The following is a 23,331-nucleotide window of genomic DNA, read 5'->3' as shown; positions in this document are numbered from 1 at the left end:
GAAAACGCATTTTTGCATGCAAGAGCCATAATTATGCTGTAGCTTGAAATACTACTGGTGATAAGCATGTTAACAACAGTCAGATCAAAATGAAAATAATGTTACTTTGCTTGTTTCTACATGCAAAGTAGAATGGATTTGTATTTATTGAAACGGGAATAAATTCACTCAACTCCAAAGTCAGGGCAGAACAAAATGGTGTTTATTTTACTCTTTGGTATTCTTTATACATAATTGCATAGCACAATGGTGAAAAAACATTGTTAAATCTTTGGCACTACAACAACTGCGATTCATGGTAGCCTACATTTCTCAATATATCAATATATAAATGCAATAGCAGTGATAATTATACTTTGCAATGTAAAGCAAATATATTAAATGGGATTTTAATAAAAATCCTTCATCAAAATGTTCATAAAAAGTTTCCATTCGATACCATCAAAAATGTAAATTTCAATAATTTCTAACAATTCAGTGGTCAATATTCCATTTGAATCAATAGGTCATGGATTTACATACACCATGTGATAACAACTTTCTATTATTTTCTCTTTGGAAAACTTCCTCAAAAGTGTAGTTATGGCTTCTGCATTGGTCATCTGTGTGTCTTGGTGATCTATGCTCCCTTCTCACTCAAATATTTTTGTTGGCCTCTGTCACATTTAGATTTCTGTGTACCCTGCGGACAAAACTGGTTGAAATGTTCATTATAACATAATTTCAACCAGTTTTACCTGCATGGTACCAGTCTAATAGAGAATTGGATTGTCTTAGCCTTTTCTCTCTCTCCCTTTCTCTTTCTAGTCGCCAATATTGTCTTATATCCAGGCTCTGTCGTAGCCGGCCGCGACCGGGAGACCCATGGGGCGGCGCAGAATTGGCCCAGCGTCGTCCAGGGTAGGGGAGGGAATGGCCGGCAGGGATGTAGCTCAGTTGGTAGAGCATGGCGTTTGCAACGCCAGGGTTGTGGGTTCAATTCCCACAGGGGGCCAGTATGAAAAATAAAAAATAAATGTATGCACTCACTAACTGTAAGTCGCTCTGGATAAGAGCGTCTGCTAAATGACTAAAATGTAAATGTAAAATGTTATAACCCAGAAAGAGTCCAGCTCTGATCTCTCTCTCTCATTCTCTGCGACAAAACAAAATGTCTGACAGATATTTGTTCGACTTCGCAACGAGAAAAGAGCTGGGTCGTGTTCATTAGGCACCAAACGGAAGAAAACGCACTGAAACAGGGACGGACCTGGACTTGTCCAATAAGAAATGCTCATTTACTTTTTCTGTTGCAAAACATTTTATATTGTTACCCGTTATGTGCCCTAATGAACACGACATACACCTGGTATGGGAGTTATGGAACAAGAGAGCATAGGAGGGACAGCGTCCTTCTCGGTGCTCAGCCGAAGAGTTTGATGAAGCAGGGGTGGCAGTAGGGCTTGTTCTCCTGCTCTTTGAAACAGCCCTTGCTGAGGGGCTTGAGGCAGAAGTGGCACACCAGGTGGTGCGGGTGGAACTTGGCACCCATGGCAGTGACGCAGCGGCCAAGGATGGGCTGTTGGCACGCCTGGCACATGCTGCCGCGTGACTGGTGGTAGTGGGCCTCGCACAGCGGCTGGCCCTCGTGCTCGAAGAAGCTGCCGTTGACGAAGGGGCAATAACACTCCTGTAGACATGACAAAGGGTAAAAGGAGTTGAGTTGGAGATGAACATGTGATTAAAATAAATGTGTGGTTTGTGTGGTATTCAATTCACATTTGTAACAAGTGTCTTTGTTAGGCCAATCTTTTAACAGATATTCATTATTGACATAAGGACACAGACCCCACCCCACACACACACACTTACCCTGCACACAAAGCACTGCGGGTGCCACAGGGAGTTGAGGGCAGAGATGTAGTTCTCCAGGATTGGCTGGGTGCATCCTTGGCAACGGGAGGCGAAGAGGGACAAGAAGCACTGCTGGCAGTACTGCTGACCCTCGCGGTCATGGAAACCTACAGAGAGGGGAGGGGACACAGGCGGTTAAGTATTATGTAAAACAAATCAAGAAGCATATACAAAATGTATTCCAAATACATGGTAGTACATTTACATTCACTCATTGAAATATATGCCAAAATACATGCCAAATTGAAGTAATGAAGTAATGCGTGTGTGTGTAAGCCACAGTAGTAGGGTCACTCCATGTAAAGAGTGGCTTTTGCGTAGTGTAATTTGTGCAATATTTTTTTTTTTCACCTAATTTTAACATTTTGTTATAAAAATGGTAAACTTCATAAAAAACCATTCCCATCTCAAGAGGTCAAATTAATAAAAATGTCAAATTAAATAACAGGTAAAGTGCCAATTAAAGGACAAGTTGACTTATTTTGAACCAAATCTAAATTGTTTATGTTATAGAAGTGTCCAGACACTTTTTTGGCGATTTCACTTGGTTTTGAGAAACTTACCACACCAGCAATATACTTTCTCAGGCTAGTTCTGCAGTGCCAGGGCATGGATAAAACATGAACAAAGGCTCCAAAACACCAAAATACATCATTTTAGAAACTGCAACGCTCTCAGTATAGTGATGCAGGTCTTTAGATGTTGTACACATGAAATTGTGTCATTCCGAACTTTATCCGTAATGTTATATTCCATTTTGTTGGACTCGAGCGATAGTTTTCCATGTGCGAGCATGCACATGCTTTCTCGTTCCCATCGTGGTGATATAAAGCAAGCTTAACAAAAAGTTGTTAAAACATTTCTATCCATTCTATCTATTGGTAACAGGGTTGACGTGTTATCCTCAACGTTTTCTACCACAAAACACCAGCAAATGGCCAAAAAGAGTAGAACCAGCTCACCTGCTTTTTACACCATGATTTGACTCTTACATGTTCAATGTTCCTTTTGAATATTTTTTTTTTTAAGGAATTGTTTCCCCATATTAAAACGAGAGTTCAGTTCACATAACAGGATTGACCTTAAAATGTAAATGAATCACTTAAATAATAATATTTAATAATTACTTTGTCAAAGCAACAAAAGAACTAGGGCAAAAAGAAGATGAAAACTAAATAAGATGGTGAAAACTTTGGGAAATTTGGGTGTTAAGTGGGTTAAAATCTTCCTTGAAGTCAGAAAAATAGGAACAATTCTCCATGTGGTTTATATTATTAAAAGGCACTTCATTTAATATAACAGGCTTTTAAAATGCAATATTGGTGCACAATTTCTAATTAAAATATCAAAGGGCTGCAAAAGGCACTCTTTTCGTGGAATGACCCAGTAAGTGTGTTGTCTGGTGTTGTATTGCTGAGGACCATGTAACAAAACAACCTGTGGTTCATTATTGTCTACATCCCAGTGTGGCCCTTGGCAGGAAGCGTGGGTTTATTACCTTCCTCTCCAAACGCCCGGCTGCACTTGACGCAACAGAAACACTCCGGGTGCCAATTCTTGTCCAGGGCGGTGACCATTTTCTACACAGGCAACACAGAAAACAGTTTTTATGGCTTCAGGTGGCATACACACTTTTGTAAGGGCTGTATAACTAAGGCTAATATCACTGGACATGTTCATGAAAAATGAGAAGGAGTGTAATGGAGGAAATGTGTTATATACAGTAGGTAAACACAATGTATTAATTTTGACACCGTTTTACGTACAGTAATTACATAGACATTTGTGGTGAAGTAGACAGTAAACACACACACACACACTCCTGCACACACACACACACACACACACACACACACACACACACACACACACACACACACACACACACACACAAACACACACAAACACACACAAACACATACAAACACACACAAACACACAGTGTCAGGTGGAGCTTTTACATTGAGTATGGGCTTGTTGCAGTGTGCGCAGTGGGGAGAGTAGAGTGTAAAGTAGTCCGACTCGCAGTACGGCTGACCGTCCTTTTCGAAGAAGTTCCGGCTGCCCAGTTCCGTCTCACACTCGGAGCACACAAAGTGTTCCGGGTGCCATACCCGCCCCAGAGCAGTCACCACCTGGAGGGTCAAAGGTGAAAGGTTAGTCATTTAAGGGCTTTTTGCACTACTGAACCAAACCGAGCCAAGCCAAACCAAACTGTACTGAGCTGGCCTGGTTATGCATCCACCATAGTTACTGGAACCATGCTGCACAGGACAGTGTTAAAAGAAAACATTTGAGCCAGCACAGTGGGGTTTGGGTTAGCACAAGTGTGAAAAGGGTACTGGCTTGCCCATAGATTAAGCACAAATTTGATGCATTACAGAACAAAGTTAAGAACTTTCTTAGCATTTTTTTAAATGTTCTACAAGGTACAGGAAGAATCTCTACAATGGGACAGTGTTGAGCGCTCACCTGTCCTACAACCGGTTTCTGACAGGCCGAGCAGCTACCCTTGGAGGATGTGGGGACTCCCTGCCTGGTTAAATCCGATTGGAGGAGCCCCAGCATACTGTCCAATGAGCCGCCGGAAGAGGCTTGTGGGGGTGGGACTGGCTGCTGTGGTACTGTGATCACTGGCGTGACAGCTGGAGCTGACTAATAAGAGAGAAGGACAGTTAGATAACAAACCAATGATCACGTGTGACACAAATGTCAATGGGATTAGGATGCATTAGGACCAGAGAGTGCATGGTGATTATTGTCATGCTTTTGAATTAGTTGAACTGAATGGGCGTTCCAAGTCGTCTATATTGCAGTCGCACTACACTGATTATCAGATCTCACAATACCTGGTGAAGTCATCAGGCATTGTGAGATCTGAACCCATATTCACATAGCATCTCAGAGTATGAGTGCTGATCTATGATCGGTTTTGCCTTTTAAATAATAATGAATAAGAGGGGGGACCTGATCCTAGATCAGCACTCCTACTCTTGGAAGCTTTGTGAATACTTCCCTGAGACAAGTAAAATCTCAGGGAACTACATCAATATGATATGGCAATCTGAGATGTGCAGCATCGACTGCAATAAAGACAACCTGAAACGCAACCGTTGACACTGGCAAGCAGACATGGAAGGACAGAGACAGACAAGCATATACTTGTATACAGCGAGTAGAGGTAAATTCAGAGTGCACAGCCGCAGAGACGCGACAGTCCGCGCGGCCCATTTACGAACCTCATTTAACTGGCTGTTATCGAGTCGCGGGCGACGTACGTCACAATAGACCGCATGGCTCTGCGGCTCCGCGGTTTTGAACTCTGTAGCGTTCTTAATGCGTAGAGCATGAGAGGATAACGATAGACAAGCAGAGAGAGAAAGAGGACTATATATAAATGCAATGCATCAATAACATTGTACTGTATATACAGTATTATAAGATGATCTGCAATATTTTCGTGGTGCAAAAGAGCGCAGAGCTATAAAAAAATTAAATGTAAACATCACTATAATCTGGCAGCGTGATTTCATTTTTTACTTTTCTACAACAATGTGTGTTCAGTAAACTGAGCAATGCATAAAGAGCCGTCACCTGATCACACACTTTGTTGAAGAAAAGTTTAAAGTTAAATTACACTGCCAGATTAAAATGAGGTTTACAGTATTTTGTCACAAATCTGTGCTCTTTTGCATCACAAAAATGTTGCCTGTTGTGAACTAGACTGTGCAGTAGCGTACAGGATGTAGTGTTTAATGTGAAATGTACAGGTTGGTGTTGGGGCTCTTACTGTGCTCTGGACTCTGAAGTCAGACAGAGAGGCCATGAGTTTGTCCAGCTCAAGTGTAGCTGAGGTGGCTGACGGCTTCACCGAACTGAATGAATTAATACATTTATTTTATCATTTAAAACACAGGTTAAGCTTTTTCAGTTGGAGAGACAACATTTCAGACATAACAAAAGATAAAGGATGAACACAACTAGAGTACAGGATCGTGTTCATTAGTCAAATGGAAGAAAACGGACTGAAACAGGGAGGGACTACCTTGACTTAAGAAAATAAGAAACATTCATTTTCCGTTAAAAAACATTCATAAAAGCTTTCCCTAATGAACACAACTCGGGAAGGAGTTAAAGGGGCAATCTGCAGTTGCTACATCCATTTTTTGATTTATACATTAATCATATATACCCATTGATTCTTGAAGAGAATCTAAACTACAAATGCCTCATGAGCTTAGTTCAACTGTTATACCCCATAAGAACCCCAAATATAAGCTTGTGTTACTCCAATGCTTGAAACCATTGTAAATGGTCAGTGATTGCATCCATAGCTCAGACTACGAATTTGAGAGTGATTACATTTCTCCAGGCCCATCCCTCAGCTTTTTACCAAAACATTGTTATTGCTTCAACTGCTGATTGGTCCTTTAACTGAACACCTAGCAATAAACACACTTAAAATATAGTAAGAGCACTAAATAGACAGTATCCTGGATCAAAATGGAATGCATTCCAAAAGGCACCCTATTCCCTATATAGTGCACTACTTTTTACAAGAGCCCTAGGGTCCCTGGTCAAAAGCAGTGTACTATAAAGGGAATAGTGTGCCATTTGGGACGCAGACATAGTGTTTAGGCCTTTAGGGCAGGGTTCCCCAACTGGCGGCCCGCGGGCCAAATTTGGCCCAAAGGAGATTTTATTTGGTCCCCCAGGTTTTCTGAACACTTTTATATATATATACAGTACCAGTCAAAAGTTTGGACACCAACTCATTCCAGGGTTTTTCTTTATTTTGAGTATTTTCTACATTGTAGAATAATAGTGAAGACATCAAAACTATGAAATAACACATATGGAATCATGTAGTAACCAAAAAATGTTCAACAAATCAAAATATATTTTCGATTTTAGATTGTTCAAAGTAGACACCCTTTTCCTTGATGACAGCTTTGCACACTCTTGGCATTCTCTCAACCAGCTTCACCTGGAATGCTTTTCCAACAATCTTGAAGGAGTTCCCACATATGCTAAGCACTTGTTGGCTGCTTTTCCTTCAATCTGCGGTCCAACTCATCCCAAACCATCTCAATTGGGTTGAGGTTGGGTGATTGTGGAGGCTGAGTCATCTGATGCAGCACTCCATCACTCTCCTTCTTGGTCAAATAGCCCTTACACAGCCTGGAGGTGTGTTTTGGGTCATTGTCCTGTTGAAAAACAAATGATAGTCCCACTAAGCGCAAACCAGATGGGATGGTGTATTGCTGCAGAATGCTGTGGTAGCCATGCTGGTTAAGTGTGCCTTGAATTCTAAATAAATCACAGACAGTGTCACCAGCAAAGCACCCCCACACCATCACACCTCCTCCTCCATGCATCACGGTGGGAACCACACATGCGGAGATCAACCGTTCACCTACTCTGCGTCTCACAAAGACACGGCAGATTTCCACCGGTCTAAGGTCCATTGCTCGTGTTTTTTGGCCCAAGCAAGTCTCTTCTTATTATTGGTGTCCTTTAGTAGTGTTTTTTTTGGAGCAATTCGACCATGAAGGCCTGATTCACGCAGTCTCCTCTGAACAGTTGATGTTGAGATGTGTCTGTTACTTGAACTCTGTGAAGCATTTATTTGGGCTGCAATTTCTGAGGCTGGTCACTCTAATGAACTTATCCTCTGTAGCAGAGGTAACTCTGGGTCTTCCTTTCCTGTGGCGTTCCTCATGAGAGCCAGTTTCATCATAGTGCTTGATGTTTTTTGCGACTGCACTTGAAGAAACGTTCAAAGTTCTTGAAATTTTTCAGATTGACTGTCCTTCATGTCTTAAAGTAATGATGGACTGTCGTTTCTCTTTGCTTATTTGAGCTGTTCTTGCCATAATATGAACTTGGTATTTTACCAAATAGGGCTATCTTCTGTATACCACCCCTACCTTGTCACAACACAACTGAATGGCTCAAACGCATTAAGGAAAGACATTTCACAAATTAACTTTTAACAAGGCACACCTGTTAATTGAAATGCATTCCAGGTGACTACCTCATGAAGCTGGTTGAGAGAATGCCAAGAGTGTGCAAAGCTGTCATCAAGGCAAAGGGTGGCTACTTTGAGGAATCTCAAATATATTTTGATTTGTTGAACATTTTTTGGTTACTACATATTTACATTTTTGTAGACACTCTTATCCAGAGCGACTTACAGGAGCAGTTAGGGTTAAGTGCCTTGCTCAAGGGCACATCGACAGATTTTTCATCTAGTCGGCTCGGGGATTAGAACCAGCGACCTTTACGGTTACTGGCACTACGCTCTTAACCACTAAGCTACCTGCCGCCCTAATTCCATATGTGTTATTTCATAGTTTTGATGTCTTCACTATTATTCTACAATGTAGAAAAAATAAAGAAAAACCCTTGAATGAGTAGGTGTGTCCAAACTTTTGACTGTACTGTATATATTTTTTGAATCTTCATTGTTGGACATAAAATACTGTAAAAACACCAGAAAATCAGCTACCAGTCATTTTAATTTTGAAAATCTGTTCCCAAGTATTCACACGCATAATAGAGAGACATGATCATATACAAATGTAAGGAAGGTCCAAAATTATCGTTTTAGTCAAATATTATATCTGCTTGGGAATCTTGCGGTCAATTTGCAGTCTACAAATTATTTGTAATTATGTTCCGGCCACCCGACCATCCGTTCAAGAAGAAATCGTCCCGAGGCTGAATCTTGTTGGTGATCCCTGCTTTAGGGTATATAGAGGGTGTATATGGGTACCTGGGGTAGGGTGTTGTGACCTTGTCCCTGGACCCCTGGAACTCCTTTATCTTGTCCCTCTCGTCCTTTTTAGTGGTGGGAAACTGGGCCAGAATTTCATCTACCAACCAAAGACGAGCACACAACGCATGAATACCACATGTTGAGAAAATGTTGCTCACACACACACACACACACACACACACACACACACACACACACACACACACACACACACACACACACACACACACACACACACACACACACACACACACACACACACACACACACACACTCTCAACAGTATGAAGATGACCTTGTTTACAGTGCCTTGCAAAAGTATTTAACCCCCTTGGCATTTTTCCTATATTGTTGCATTACAACCTGTCATTTAAAGGGATTTTTATTTGGATTTCATGTAATGTACATTCACAAAATAGTCAAAATTGGTGAAGTGAAATTCAAAAAAATTAATAACGGAAAAGTGGTGCGTGCATACGTATTCGCCCCCTTTGCTATGAAGCCCCTAAATAAGATCTGGTGCAATCAATTACCTTCAGAAGTCACATAATTAGTTAAATAAAGTCCACCTGTGTGCAATCTAAGTGTCACATGATCTGTCACATAATCTCAGTATATATACACCTGTTCTGAAAGGCCCCAGAGTCTGCAACACCACTAAGCAAGGGGCACCACCAAGCAAGCAGCACCATGAAGACCAAGGAGCTCTCCAAACAGGTCAGGGACAAAGTTGTGGAGAAGTACAGATCAGGGTTGGATTATAAATAAATATCCGAAACTTTGCACCATTAAATCCATTATTAAAAAATGGAAAGAATATGGCACCACAACAAACCTGCCAAGAGAGGGCCGCCCACCAAAACTCACAGACCAGGCAAGGAGGGCATTAATCAGAGAGGCAACAAAGAGACCAAAGATAACCCTGAAGGAGATGCAAAGCTCCACAGTGGAGATTGGAGTATCTGTCCATAGGACCACTTTAAGCCGTACACTCCACAGAGCTGTGCTTTACGGAAGAGTGGCCAGAAAAAAGCCATTGCTTAAAAATAAAATAACAAACATGTTTGGTGTTCGCCAAAAGCCATGTGGGAGCTTTTTGACCATCAAGGAAAACGCTATGTCTGGCGCAAACCCAACACCTCTCATCACCCCGAGAACACCATCCCCACAGTGAAGCATGGTGGTGGCAGCATCATGCTGTGGGGATGTTTTTCATTGGCAGGGACTGGGAAACTGGTCAGAATTGAAGGAATGATGGATGGCGCTAAATACAGGGAAATTCTTGAGGGAAACCTGTTTCAGTCTTCCAGAGATTTGAGACTGGGACGGAGGTTCACCTTCCAGCAGGATAATGACCCTAAGCATACTGCTAATGTAACACTTGAGTGGTTTAAGGGGAAACATTTAAATGTCTTGGAATGGCTTAGTCAAAGCCCAGACCTCAATCCAATTGAGAATCTGTGGTATGACTTAAAGTTTGCTGTACACCAGCGGAACCCATCCAATTTGAAGGAGCTGGAGCAGTTTTGCCTTGAAGAATGGGCAAAAATCCCAGTGGCTAGATGTGCCAAGCTTATAGAGACATACCCCAAGAGACTTGCAGCTGTAATTGCTGCAAAAGGTGGCTCTACAAAGTATTGACTTTGGGGGAGTGAATAGTTATGCACACTCAAGTTTTCTGTTTTTTTTGTCTTATTTCACACACACATTTTTTTTTGCATTTTCAAAGTGGTAGGCATGTGAGGTCAAGCCTATACTGACCTGTGATGTTGAACTGGGTGGCATTGAGCTCCTGCAGAAGGTGGTCCAGTTCGCTCAGACCCCCTCCTAACACAGAGGAGGAGGAGAAGGCTGGAGGGGGAGGGTCCGCCGTGCGGGGGGAGCGAGGCTTATTCACCGTGCTGGGGGGGAGATAGGGAGAGAGAGGGAGAGAGAAAGAGAGAGTGAAAAGGAGAGATAGATGGGGAAAGAATGTTATAACTCAAACGGTCTTCAAAATACAAACAAATGAATTGGGGGGGGGGGGGGGGGGGGGGGGGTAGCAATAGTGGACTGAACCAACATTCATATATTCAACAATATGATATAAATATTTTATAAACATTCATAAATATAATGTATATAAAAATGTACCTGATGCCCTCCTGGTTTGTTACAGGAATGCACATTCTTGGCACCCGAATAATTCGGACCCTGTTCGCAAACCCTCTTAAGGTAAAACTACTGAAAAATAACCCTATCATGTATAAAGTGTAAACTCTACAATGTAGCATTTACATTGGGACACCGCAAAACCAATAATCAGACGGCAGTCTTTCACTGGTTTTTCTCCTCAACAAAAGGCCATCAATCAAAGTAATTCAATCAAGTTGGGGGGAAATCATGCAATGTTGTCTTTCTAATCTGATATCAGACCCATGTGAACCTAAATGGATTATTATAATTTGTGGATAAGATGGGTTCATGGAAGGCCTTTCGAAGCAAATTAATTTCCAAGAGAGATAATGAGGGTTGGCATGATCCCAAATGATCCAGACTTGAGAATATTAGCAGCATATCCAGAGACCAAAAAACTCAAGGGACATGTTTTATTTGCAAGAGCTATTGAGTTGAGGATTCTGTGGTGGTTGCTTCATTGCATGCTTCTATCCAACTGTTGCCAATCGAAGGTTATGTATCCTACCGCGTCAGACAGGGCAGACTATGCACCAAAAGGCCAAAGCTTACCTAAAGCAACCTTTGAAGAAAGCGGCAGTAGCCAATTATGATATCAAAGCTGAACACAGTTTATGTAGTAAAATTATGCTTTGTTACATGCAACCTCACAGTTTGGCAATTTTGGACTGACAGTGAAGCAACTACCCCAGAATCATCAACTCAATACACCCTGCAAATAAAAAATGTTTCCAGCTGGTCACCCTTCCACCGACCAACAACGAGGTGGAGCTCCGGCTGGAGGCCCTTCCACCAGCGAAGAATGAGGTGGAGCTCCGCCTGGAGGCCCTTCCACCAGAGCAGAACGAGGTGGAGCACCAGCTAGAGGCCCTTCCACCAACAAACAATGAGGTGTAGCTACGGCTGGAGGCCCTTCGACCAGTGAAGAACGAGGTGGAGCTCTTGTACATTACTGTAAAGAAACCACTTCTTTACAGTAATGTACCGTTAAACCAAAGTTTCTTTGGAATTTACAGTAGCATACTGTAACTTTTTTACAGTAACTTACAGGTAACGGCTGCCAGTAAGTTACAGTAAAAACAAGTTAAGGTTTTAACATGTACTATTATGATGATGACTATTATGATTTTATTTATTTATCTGATATTGACAAGATCAGAGATGTATGTCACAAAGGCAACCCCATTACAGTAAACATATATCTAAAATGAACTTACCAGCGTCTTTTTAATGAGGGGCGGGGTTCCACATTGATTTACTAAAATTGCATTGGGCAACGCAGTACTCTAATATATGCCATTTAAGTAGCAGGCGCTTTTATCCAGTGACAACAGTGAGTCCACACATTTTTGTATGTGACCCCAGTGGGAATCAATCCCACAACTCTGGTGTTGCTAGTGCCATGCTCCTACTAACTGAGCCACACAGGACCACTACAATCCATAAGTACAATACAATACTGTAAAATACAATCCCCATGAGCGTGCCAACCTCCTTCAGGCCATGGATGAGGCATGCAATGACATCAATCCCGACCTATGTCAGGCTTGGATTCTCCATGCCAAAAGAATTTACCCCAGATGCATGAACAATGAGGACATTTACTGTGATGTCAATGAGAACCTATGGCCAAATGCTTAAGACAGGCTTGAAGCAAACTAGTGCCTGCTAATAAAACATTATTTATATATTTTTTTATTTTAAACATTGTTTCTTTCAATTATTTCATTTGATTACAGTACACCTACAGTGCCTTCAGAAAGTACACTGAACAAAAATATAAACGCAATATATGTGCTGAAATAAAAAATCCTAGAAATGTTCTTATGCACAAAAAACGTATTTCTCTCAAATGCTGTGCACAAATGTGTTTATATCCCTGTTAGTGAGCATTTCTCCTTTGCCAAGATAATCCATCCACCTGACAGGTGTGGCATATCAAGAAGCTGATTAACCTCTACGGGATTGGTGTCCCGTATATGGGACAGTTGAGCTAACGTGCGCTAATGTGATTAGCATGACTGTTGTAAGTAACAGCAAACTTTCCAGGACATAGACATGTCTTATTTGGGCAGAAAGCTTAAATTATTGTTAATCTAACTGCACTATTACAGTGAAACAATACCATGCTATTGTTTGATGAGAGTGCACAACAACAAAAAACTTATCACGGCAACTGGTTTGATACATTCACCTCTGAAGGTAAATAATGTACTTACATTCAGTAATCTTGCTCTGATTTGTCATCCTGAGGGTCCCAGAGATAAAATGTATCATAGTTTTGTTTGATAAAATCCATTTTTATATTCAAATGTGGGAACTGGGTTCTACAGTTTGAACCCTTGCTGTCTCTGGCTCCACACCCACCCACCCCGCCCGGCCATCTAGATGTGTGAAAGTTAGTGTATAAGCTAATGATCCATCATGTATGACATTCCTGGGAGTGTGTAAACCTACATTTTGTATTACCATATCATTTTTGTATGTTCTCTATAGTTATGTACTTGAAAATGTATCAATTGACCAATTCGGCACATTTGGGCAGACTTGATACAAAATAGTCCAGTATTACAACGCTTCACTGGATCAATCTGAAACTTTGCGCACACACTGCTGCCATCTAGTGGCCAAAATCTAAACTGCGCCAAAACTGCAATATTATATTGTGGCCTTTCTCTTGCATTTCAAAGATGATAGAACCCCAAAAAATTGAAAACGCATGTTTTTTTGTTTGTATTATCTTTTACCAGATCTAATGTGTTATATTCTCCTACATTAATTTCACATTTCCACAAACTTCAAAGTGTTTCCTTTCAAACGGTATCAAGAATATGTATAACCTTGCTTCAGCTCCTGTCATTTTAGGCGAAAATTGAAAAAAAGGGTCCGATCCTTAAGAGGTGCACCTTGTGCTGGGGACAATAAAAGGCCACTTTAAAATGTGCAGTTTTGTCACACAACACAATGCCACAGATGTCTCAAGTTTTGAGGGAGCATGCAATTGTAAGCACTGCAGGAATGTCCACCAGAGCTGTTCATTTCTCTACCCTAAGCTGCCTCCAACGTCGTTTTATAGAATTTGGCAGTACGTCCAACCGGCCTCACAACCGCAGACCACGTGTAACCTCGCCAGCCCAGGACCTCCACATCTGGCTTCTTCACCTGTGGGATCGTCTGAGGGAGTATATTTGTCTGTAATAAAGCCCTTTTGTGGGGAAAAACTAATTCTGATTGGCTGGGCCTGGCTCACCCATGGCTGCACCCCTGCCCAGTAATGTGGAATCCATAAATTAGGGCCTAATGAATTTATTTCAATTGACTGATTTCTGTAAGTTCTATATTTGAAATTGTTGTGTTTATATTTTTTCTCACCCATCAACACACAATACCCCAGGGATTATCAACTAGATTCAGCCGCGGGCTGATTTTTTCTTGAGCGTATGGTCTGGGGGCCGGAACATAATTAGAAATAATTTTTAGACTGCAAATTGACCGCTAGAAGCCCAAACAGATATAATGTTTGACTAAACCATTATAATTTCAAACCTTACATTTGTATACGATCACGTCTCTCTATTATGCGTGGGAATACCTGGTAAAAGATCTCTTAAATTAAAATCACTTGGAGTTGATTTCCTGGTGTTTTTACCGTCTTTTATGTCCAACAATGAAAACACAAAAAACTTGGAGGGCCAAATAAAACCACCCGTGGGCCGCCAGTTGGGGAACCCTGCCATACCCCATAATGACAACGTGAAAACATGTTTTTGAGAAATGTTTGCAAATTGATTGAAATTAACTACAGAAACAACTAATTTACATAAGTATTCACACCCATGAGTCAATACTTTGTTGAAGTATACAGTGAGGGAAAAAAGTATTTGATCCCCTGCTGATTTTGTACGTTTGCCCACTGACAAAGAAATGATCAGTCTATAATTTTAATGGTAGGTTTATTTGAACAGTGAGAGACAGAATAACAACCAAAAAATCCAGAAAAACGCATGTCAAAAATGTTATAAATTGATTTGCATTTTAATGAGGGAAATACGTTTTTGACCCCTCTGCAAAACATGACTTAGTACTTGGTGGCAAAACCCTTGTTGGACGTTTCTTATAGTTGGCCACCAGGTTTGCACACATCTCAGGAGGGATTTTGTCCCACTCCTCTTTGGAGATCTTCTCCAAGTCATTAAGGTTTCGAGGCTGATGTTTGGCAACTCGAACCTTCAGCTCCCTCCACAGATTTTCTATGGGATTAAGGTCTGGAGAATGGCTAGGCCACTCCAGGACCTTAATGTGCCTCTTCTTGAGCCACTCCTTTGTTGCCTTGGCCGTGTGTTTTGGGTCATTGTCATGCTGGAATACCCATCCACGACCCATTTTCAATGCCCGGGCTGAGGGAAGGACGTTCTCACCCAAGATTTGACGGTACATGGCCCCATCTTTTGTCCCTTTGATGCGGTGAAGTTGTCCTGTCCCCTTAGCAGAAAAACACCCCCAAAGCATAATGTTTCCACCTCCATGTTTGACGGTGGGGATGGTGTTCTTGGGGTCATAGGCAGCATTCCTCCTCCTCCAAACACAGCGAGTTGAGTTGATGCCAAAGAGCTCCATTTTGGTCTCATCTGACCACAACACTTTCACCCAGTTCTCCTCTGAATCATTCAGATGTTCATTGGCAAACTTCAGACGGGCATGTATATGTGCTTTCTTGAGCAGGGGGACCTTGCGGGCGCTGCAGGATTTCAGTCCTTCACGGTGTAGTGTGTTACCAATTGTTTTCTTGGTGACTATGGTCCCAGCTGCCTTGAGATCATTGACAAGATCCTCCCGTGTAGTTCTGGGCTGATTCCTCACCGTTCTCATGATCATTGCAACTCCACGAGGTGAGATCTTGCATGGAGCCCCGGGCCGAGGGAGATTGACAGTTATTTTGTGTTTCTTCCATTTGCGAATAATATAATATAATAATAATATAATGATAATATAATAATATAATAATAATAATATAATAATAATATATAACAGCACCAACTGTTGTCACCTTCTCACCAAGCTGCTTGGCGATGGTCTTGTAGCCCATTCCAGCCTTGTGTAGGTCTACAATCTTGTCCCTGACATCCTTGGAGAGCTCTTTGGTCTTGGCCATGGTGGAGAGTTTGGAATCTGATTGATTGATTGCTTCTGTGGACAGGTGTCTTTTATACAGGCAACAAACTGAGATTAGGAGCACTCCCTTTAAGAGTGTGCTCCTAATCTCAGCTCGTTACCTGTATAAAAGACACCTGGGAGCCAGAAATCTTTCTGATTGAGAGGGGGTCAAATACTTATTTAGCTCATTAAAATGCAAATCAATTTATAACATTTTTGACATGCGTTTTTCTGGATTTTTTGGTTGTTATTCTGTCTCTCACTGTTCAAATAAACCTACCATTAAAAGTATAGACTGATCATTTCTTTGTCAGTGGGCAAACATACAAAATCAGCAGGGGATCAAATACTTTTTTCCCTCACTGTATGGGTTAAATTAAATAAAAAATAAATTAAATATTCTTGAAAATCTATGGCAAGACCTGAAAATGTTTGTTTAGCAATGACCAGCAACCAATTTGACAGAGCTTGAAGAATTTTGAAAAGAATAATGGGCAATGTTGCACAATCTAGGTGTGGAAAGCTCTTAGAGACTTACCCAGAAAGAATCACTGCTGTAATCGCTGCCAAAGGTGATTCTAATATGTATTGACTCACTGGGTTGAATACTTCTCTAATCAAGATATATTCGTTTTTTATTTTATTTTTTATTTTACAAATGTTCGAATTTGACATTACAGTATTTTGTGACAAGAAATTACAATTAAATCCATTTTAATCCCACTTTGTAACAACCAAATGTGGAAAGTGTCAAGGGGTGTGAATACTTTCTGAAGGCACTGTACTTGTGAAAATGAGAAGGGTGCAACTGCGGCATGCAAATTGGGCCGTTCCTGCATGTGGGCATTCCTGCATGCAGGAATGCCCACGTGAAGGAACACCCCGAATTGCAGGCTGCAGCTGTACACTATTGGTGAAAATAGCACCAAAGCGAATGAAAAAAACTGGAACATAATGGGCTGTTGAGCTAAGGAAAGCTCCCACTTTTTTTGAACACATATTTATTGGTAATGTTCAGACTCCCATCAGTGCTTTAGCTGTGGCACACGCTCAGTATGTCACCAAAAGTTGGGCCCCAGCCTTTTGACAACAATCTACAGAAGTAAATTCATTAAGATTTAAGCTGACTGGTGTTAGACAGATAATCATGTTTTTAAAAGACAGTAAGGGAGGGATAGTTGGATATTTCTTTACAGTAAAGTACGGCTGAAACTAACAGCAGTGTTTTCTCTCACAGACCAAGAGTACTGAAGGAAGAATGGTGATTGTACAGACCAAAACAATTCTAAAAGTAGTATGCACTGCAAGCACATCTCTCTCCTTTTCCTTCATTACTTACTTACAAGTCAGACTTTTCTGGTATATTATCTCTTTTATCTAATATCTTTCACTCAATTCTTGACTGTTACAACTTGGACTCTGAGAGAGCAACAACTTATCACCAATCTCGCTGTCAATCTTTCTTGTAAAAGCATCACAATGGAAATAAGTCCATGACCTGATTATGTTATCCTTGATGGTTTGGGTAGCGCCAGTTCTTTGATGTTTTTGCAGTATAATTAATTAATTAATTAATCTATTCATTATATATTCATGAATAAAGCCAGGGCCATAATATTATTTCATATAGGGCTGTAAAATAATAGCCTGGTGGAACCAGCTTAATCGCTGCTGCTTTGACCATTCTGTTTTACTTAGTAAAGTAACTAATAATAAAGGAAAATAGTACCTGTACAGTTGTTTGTCTGGGTTTGGGTTCTGAGAACCATTGGACTTCATTGCACCAGAAACCGTCTAAAAGAAAAGTTTGCACATTATAAACAAAGTTCACTTGTTTTTCAACCAGAAAATCAATCCTCACTTATGCTCTGAACTCAATGCCCACCCATCAACACAGTACGAGTTATGGTACTTCATAACTATTCTATAAAAACATTTAACTTTGGCAAGTTGAGTTTCTGAGCAGGGTCTGATGCCTCCTTACTACCTATCCTCTTTTAGCATATGATAATTATCTACAGTATAAGACACTTCCAACAGCCTGTTCTGTGTTGTCTTCTCTCTTTTACCTCACCTGGAGTAGGTAGAAGTTGGTCCTCACCACTGATTCAGGCTCAGATATATTTCCACCCCTCCTAATGGTTAAGGTTTGGGGCTAAGGTAATCTGATACAAGTTGTTAAGTCTACCTCAAGCCTCTTAAAATCTGTCCTACCTCAAACCTCTTACCTGCTGGGGGGTGTAAGCTGGGGGCGGTGGCCTGGTCTGGGCGGGGTCCTGAGGGCTGGCAGGGGCGGGGTCAGATGTCGCCGGGGGATCAGAGGTAAGCAGGACTGGGCACCTGGCCAGGGGAGAGCTGGTGCTCTCTAGGTCAGCGAGGAGGGCGTCTACAGAGTCAGAGAGGATGGGAGTGTGCATAGAAATAGAATCTATAGATTTTTTGAGATTCTATTTCAAGGGGAGTTTTTGTAGAGGAATTCAAGATGTTGTCATTCATACTGTGCAGTCATACATTTTGCCTCGGTGGGTGGTTAGTACACAGGTATTGGCTGATACCTATGTGGATGGTTAATGCTGGTTTAAAACAAGCAAGCGGAGAAATGGGAATGGGAATGGAAATGATAGAAGGAAAACAGTATGGAAAACAGATGGAATGACAAAGGGACACATGGAGGAGGTGAGGACATACAAGCAAACTATTTTGACACACTGAGACACTACAGAAAGAGGGTGAAACACACAAACAAACACACATACAGACAGTTACGTACCAAACACAACAATACGAGGACTGAGAGGGTAGTTAGGTGAGTCAGGCACTCCTGAGGGGAGACAGACGGACTCAGTGACCAATCAGAGAGACGCAAATCAGACGCAGGCAGCAGAGAGGACACAGAGAGGCGGGCCAATTAGAGCGAGAATAACACGTTGACCAATCAAAGCAAGGGACATCAAACGAGTAAACAAGCTAAAGTCACATGAAAAATATAACATTTCTCTAGACCTTTCTGGACATGCCAAAGTGATAAGGAAGCAGTGGAGGATGGGTGTTTGTCAACTGATATTGAACTCAAACCTCATTTTCACTATCACTCCCTCAATGTAAAAAAATTAGAAGTACATGCCAACTTAGTATTCCTCCATGGCATACTGTATTTTACAACTCATAATTGTAGTCCCCTGTAGCTCAGTTGGTAGAGCATGGCGCTTGCAACGCCAGGGTTGTGGGTTCGTTTCCCACGGGGGGCCAGTATGAAAATGTATGCACTCAATAACTGTAAGTCGCTCTGGATAAGAGCGTCTGCTAAATGACTAAAATGTAAAAAAAAAAAAAATCATGGATGTATCCCTTTTATGGCCAAAACCAAGCCAATGTGTCTTATTGGATTATTAGATAAGCTTTTCTCCTAACTTATATGGTTTACTTTTGCAAACCATGCAGAATCTGAAACAATACATTAATTATCAAACCATATTTCCAGGAAAATCTATTTTGACAATAATATTTGTGGAAGATGCACAGAGCATCACTTCATGCAACTTTTGAGCAACTTCAGAGCAAAATAAGGATATTTTGCAAAATGACTACTTTACATTTTCAAACTGGAATATTTAGTTGAGTTCAGTGTATTTATTTGAGAGTTTATTTGGTTTTTAGTCACATTCATAATGTCTTGGTAAGAGTTAGACATATTAAACCTACATATGACTGGGGCTGGTGAGGCTGCCTTTTATCATCACTGTCTGTGGTTATTTCTCCCACTGATGATTCACACTGGTACAAACATTTGGAGAGAATGTTGTTAGCTTGCGCACACACGCACACGCACACGCACACACACACGCACACACACACAAACATTCTTTCTCACTCTCTCCCTCTCTTACACACACACACACTTACAGACTGGACTGCTCATATAAGGAGTTGAAATTCTCTGAATGTGAAATATGACCATATTTAGAGCTCTGCCTGCCGACTGTTTGACTTGGCCATAGCCTCTCTTAACAAGTGGTCTCGCTGAAAAACCCCACAAGTCACACCAACCGAACGCACCAACTTACAACATAGCACACAACACTACAGCAATAACACACCGACATAAACACCGTCCCTCTATTTGAGAATCACGTCGCCAGTCACCCAGCAACAACTGAACCTTGAAGTGCAATCCAATCCAGATGTGCTGGACCAGATGCAGACATTCTTCCTCATGCTTGCTAAGCATAAAATCCCTCCGTTTTGAAATATGTTGCACACACTACACTTCGAGCGAGTTGGCCTCTAGAGCAAATGTTTTGTTCTCTGGTCTGGTGCTCCACACAACCCTCCTTTTTTCACTGAATTTCATGAGTCTTGGTGAGCCATCGTGGCCCTAGGCTATTTCAGTGCTAGGTGAAGAGGGCTGGGACATTGCTTTCCATGCTGAAACAACTCAGTGAGTTGCCACCATTTTTAAGAAAAGAGGGATATATGTATTCCTCAACCTCTGTATCAATAGTCATTCGAATGGGACTCTTCTAACTATTAAATCCACCCAGTAGTTCACTAACACTAATGTTAGTTACACTCTTCTCCCCTGATGGCTGAATGAAATACATTGAGATCTTTATTATGTTATGAAGCTCACTAAAGTCCATCTCTGACTCGCCGATAGCATTATAGACAGAGAGGGCCTACAGAGGATGTCCAAGATCAAATTTCACTGAATTGATTGAATTTGTGGTTCGAGTTAGAAACACTGCATGTTGACATAGGATACAGTTACATTAGTATACTCCTTGTTTTCCTGGCATAGAGTTAAGGGCTCATGCTGTTTTACATGGCTGGAGTGGTAAAACAAAAATGTCACCAAATTAAGCCTTTCCTGTTCTTCTTTCCTCCCTTAAAAAGGAGGAGCACAATGTAGAGAAAGCAAGATTTTAGTTGGAAGATCATATTTGAGTTGTTCTATTGTTAAAAACGTTATTCAATTGAAACCAGTGGATTTTCACTAGATAAGGATCTCTCATAAGCATGGATTATAAGAGACCACCCATACAGTAGTTACTAGCTAGGCCTTCATCTAATGTAGATATACTGATAAATTCAAAAGCTGACTCAATAGGCACAATAACAAAGACTTGAGAATAAGGGCTGTTTCTTTCAAGTCTAAAATGACCTAATATAAGTAAAATGTTGCTTGATTAATAGAAATAGGACCCAAGATGCATTTTTAAACATCGTACTATTTATAGGTAATATCTTATGCCTAATCGTGTTCCTATCTATTATCATAGATTATAAGAAAAACATTGTTTTCCAAACTATTCCATTTCAATAACCATTTCCTTTCGCTCCATATTCCAACAAAGATTGATCTCTTTCAAGAAAACAAAAATGTTACTTTTTTCCTCGCCTCAGTACTCCAACCATCCTTCTTCAATCCCATTAGATAGCGGAACACGTAGCTACAATGTTTCAAAGAGGGTCAATTTGCAATACATACCCAAATCATCCATGGTAAATTTTGAAATGAGCTTTTTTTCCTCTTGATGTGAGAAAAAATGAATATGATCAGCATCAGCTTGTAGTGGATGGTCTATTGAACCTAGGTCGTCAAACGTCAATAGTATGGCTGGATATATTATTTATGTAACAGGGCTATTGTCTGCGTTGGCCCCGAATAACTTTTTGGATTCCGTTATCCACGAACTATGCGAGTATAAAAAAGAAGGGCGTCCCGTTTATTTTCCTCCACGACTCTCTTCCTGTATTATGCCTACTGGTACCACAGACTGGAGAAGGCGTAGTTAAATTACTGCGGTTACAATCAATGCTTTATATATACACAGTAGATGATTTCCATGGGGTGCTGCTTTGAAGCCACCGCGCCTCCATCTTGGCACTCCCCCACCGGCGTAAAAAATATTTTGGAAGCAATAGAAATGCATTTATTAATGTGTACATTTGGTTTTGCCACGTATATTATATTATAAACACCTTAATGCGTAATTGTAGTATATTATGTGAGCTAAACATAGACATTTAAAAAATGAACAAATATATAAAAACAGTTTCCTTAAAGTATACTTTTTTAAAAAGTTATGTTACTGTCCCCACTACATAAAAAAAAAAACTTAAATACATGTTATTTTGTCCTTGAAACATTTAATTGAAATACTGTAGAATTCAATTCATTCCTATGGAGAACTGGTTCTTCTGGGGAGTGCCAATATGGCCGACCAGTGCCTTCAAAACCTCTCATTGGCAAATACATAGTATTAGCAATCCAGGTTTTATATATAGCATTGGTTACAACCCCCATTTCCCCCGACAAATGAGGTCACCTTTTACATTCTTAGTCCATATATGGGATATAACATTTTGGATTTTTGGCAAGCGCCAAACTAACGGTAATGATGTAGCTGTGAAGTGGTGTTGGTGTGCATTTGCACTATCCATTTTCAATTAGTGTCCTTCATGTCATGTCTGCCAGGATAAAAATTGTGACAGTTACACCCATTTAATGTAATGTAGAAAACACATTTGGTTAGAGATGTCAATCTTCATTCACAAGGAAAAAGTATGGGAATTGTTGCTACAGAACTGAGAATTTCACTCCTCTCCTCTATAGTGGATATGACCAAAAACACTGAAAAAACATTATTTCAATTCTGTATTGACTAAGCAATGAGCATGACTAATTACGGTTTACAATGACATTCCTCAACTAAATGTTAGTAATGTCTTAGGTATGCCACTAATAAATTATATAAACATTGAAATACTATCAATTAAATAGAGCAACCAACATGTTTTAAAAAAGAAAAATACATTTATTTAAGCTCACAGTTACAGGCTATGTTTTATGATTTGGGGGGAAACTGTGACAGTTTTTTTTGTGACATGACCTGATGTATGGCATGCCCACCCCAAAGACCAGTCCAATGCTGATACCATCTTCTGCCCAGTTTTGTTTTAAATGTCACAAAAAGATGTCCTCAACCAACCGGTTCTCCTGCTTAGTCCAGGAGTTTCCAAGCCTTTGGTCTCAGTGCAAACAAACAAGAGTGAAGGGGCTGAAAATTGAAGAATTTCCACATTACATAAAATAAAATAAGCTATAACGATGCTATAATGAAGGAGAACAGCATTTGCCTTACAGAGCAAAGGAGTTTTCCTTCCAGATCTAAGTGTGGAAAGACATATATTCAGAAATGCACACTGGAACTGGCTTAGCCTGAGCTGCATTCAGCAGCACACAACATTGTGGAGTGTTCAGTTAGGAATATATGATGTATCATGTTTTCATGTGTATCTGAGCTATTGCTGTTCAAGCAGGCAGA

General features: G+C 40.7%; 1 protein-coding gene across 2 annotated transcripts; it reads right to left on the bottom strand.

Annotated features, from left to right (window-relative positions):
* Positions 1-180: 180 nt before the first annotated feature.
* LOC311131960 (transforming growth factor beta-1-induced transcript 1 protein-like) lies at positions 181-21,772 on the bottom strand. Of its 2 annotated transcripts, XM_084165086.1 has the most exons (12): positions 21,492-21,769; positions 18,232-18,389; positions 17,733-17,797; positions 10,436-10,575; positions 8,672-8,771; positions 5,684-5,768; positions 5,133-5,225; positions 4,366-4,548; positions 3,855-4,028; positions 3,392-3,473; positions 1,852-2,000; positions 181-1,669 (listed from the first exon to the last, which is right to left on the bottom strand). In XM_084165086.1, the coding sequence occupies exons 1-12, from the start codon at positions 21,502-21,504 to the stop codon at positions 1,403-1,405; spliced, it is 1,509 nt and encodes a 502-aa protein (XP_084021212.1). In that variant the 5' UTR covers positions 21,505-21,769; the 3' UTR covers positions 181-1,402. The 2 variants fall into 2 exon arrangements, with proteins under 2 accessions (XP_084021212.1, XP_084021213.1); XM_084165087.1 differs by lacking the exon at positions 5,133-5,225 and having other exon boundaries at positions 21,492-21,772.
* Between the last annotated feature and the right edge of the window lie 1,559 nt (positions 21,773-23,331).

Source organism: Coregonus lavaretus (assembly GCF_964263955.1).
Source record: "Coregonus lavaretus genome assembly, chromosome: 1".
In the NCBI taxonomy this organism is placed as follows: Eukaryota; Metazoa; Chordata; class Actinopteri; order Salmoniformes; family Salmonidae; genus Coregonus; species Coregonus lavaretus.
The sequence above is the reverse complement of the archived record's forward strand: the minus strand, read 5'-3'. Positions and strand labels throughout refer to the sequence as shown.

Bases quoted from the DNA above. Each gene is read 5' to 3' on its own strand.
- LOC311131960 (XM_084165086.1), bottom strand. The intron at 10,576-17,732 runs GTACTATTTTCC...TCTCCCCCCCAG, and splicing joins CCAGACAAACAACTGTACAG to CACGGTGAATAAGCCTCGCT. The intron at 5,226-5,683 runs GTAAGAGCCCCA...CTACGCATTAAG, and splicing joins ACTTCAGAGTCCAGAGCACA to AACGCTACAGAGTTCAAAAC.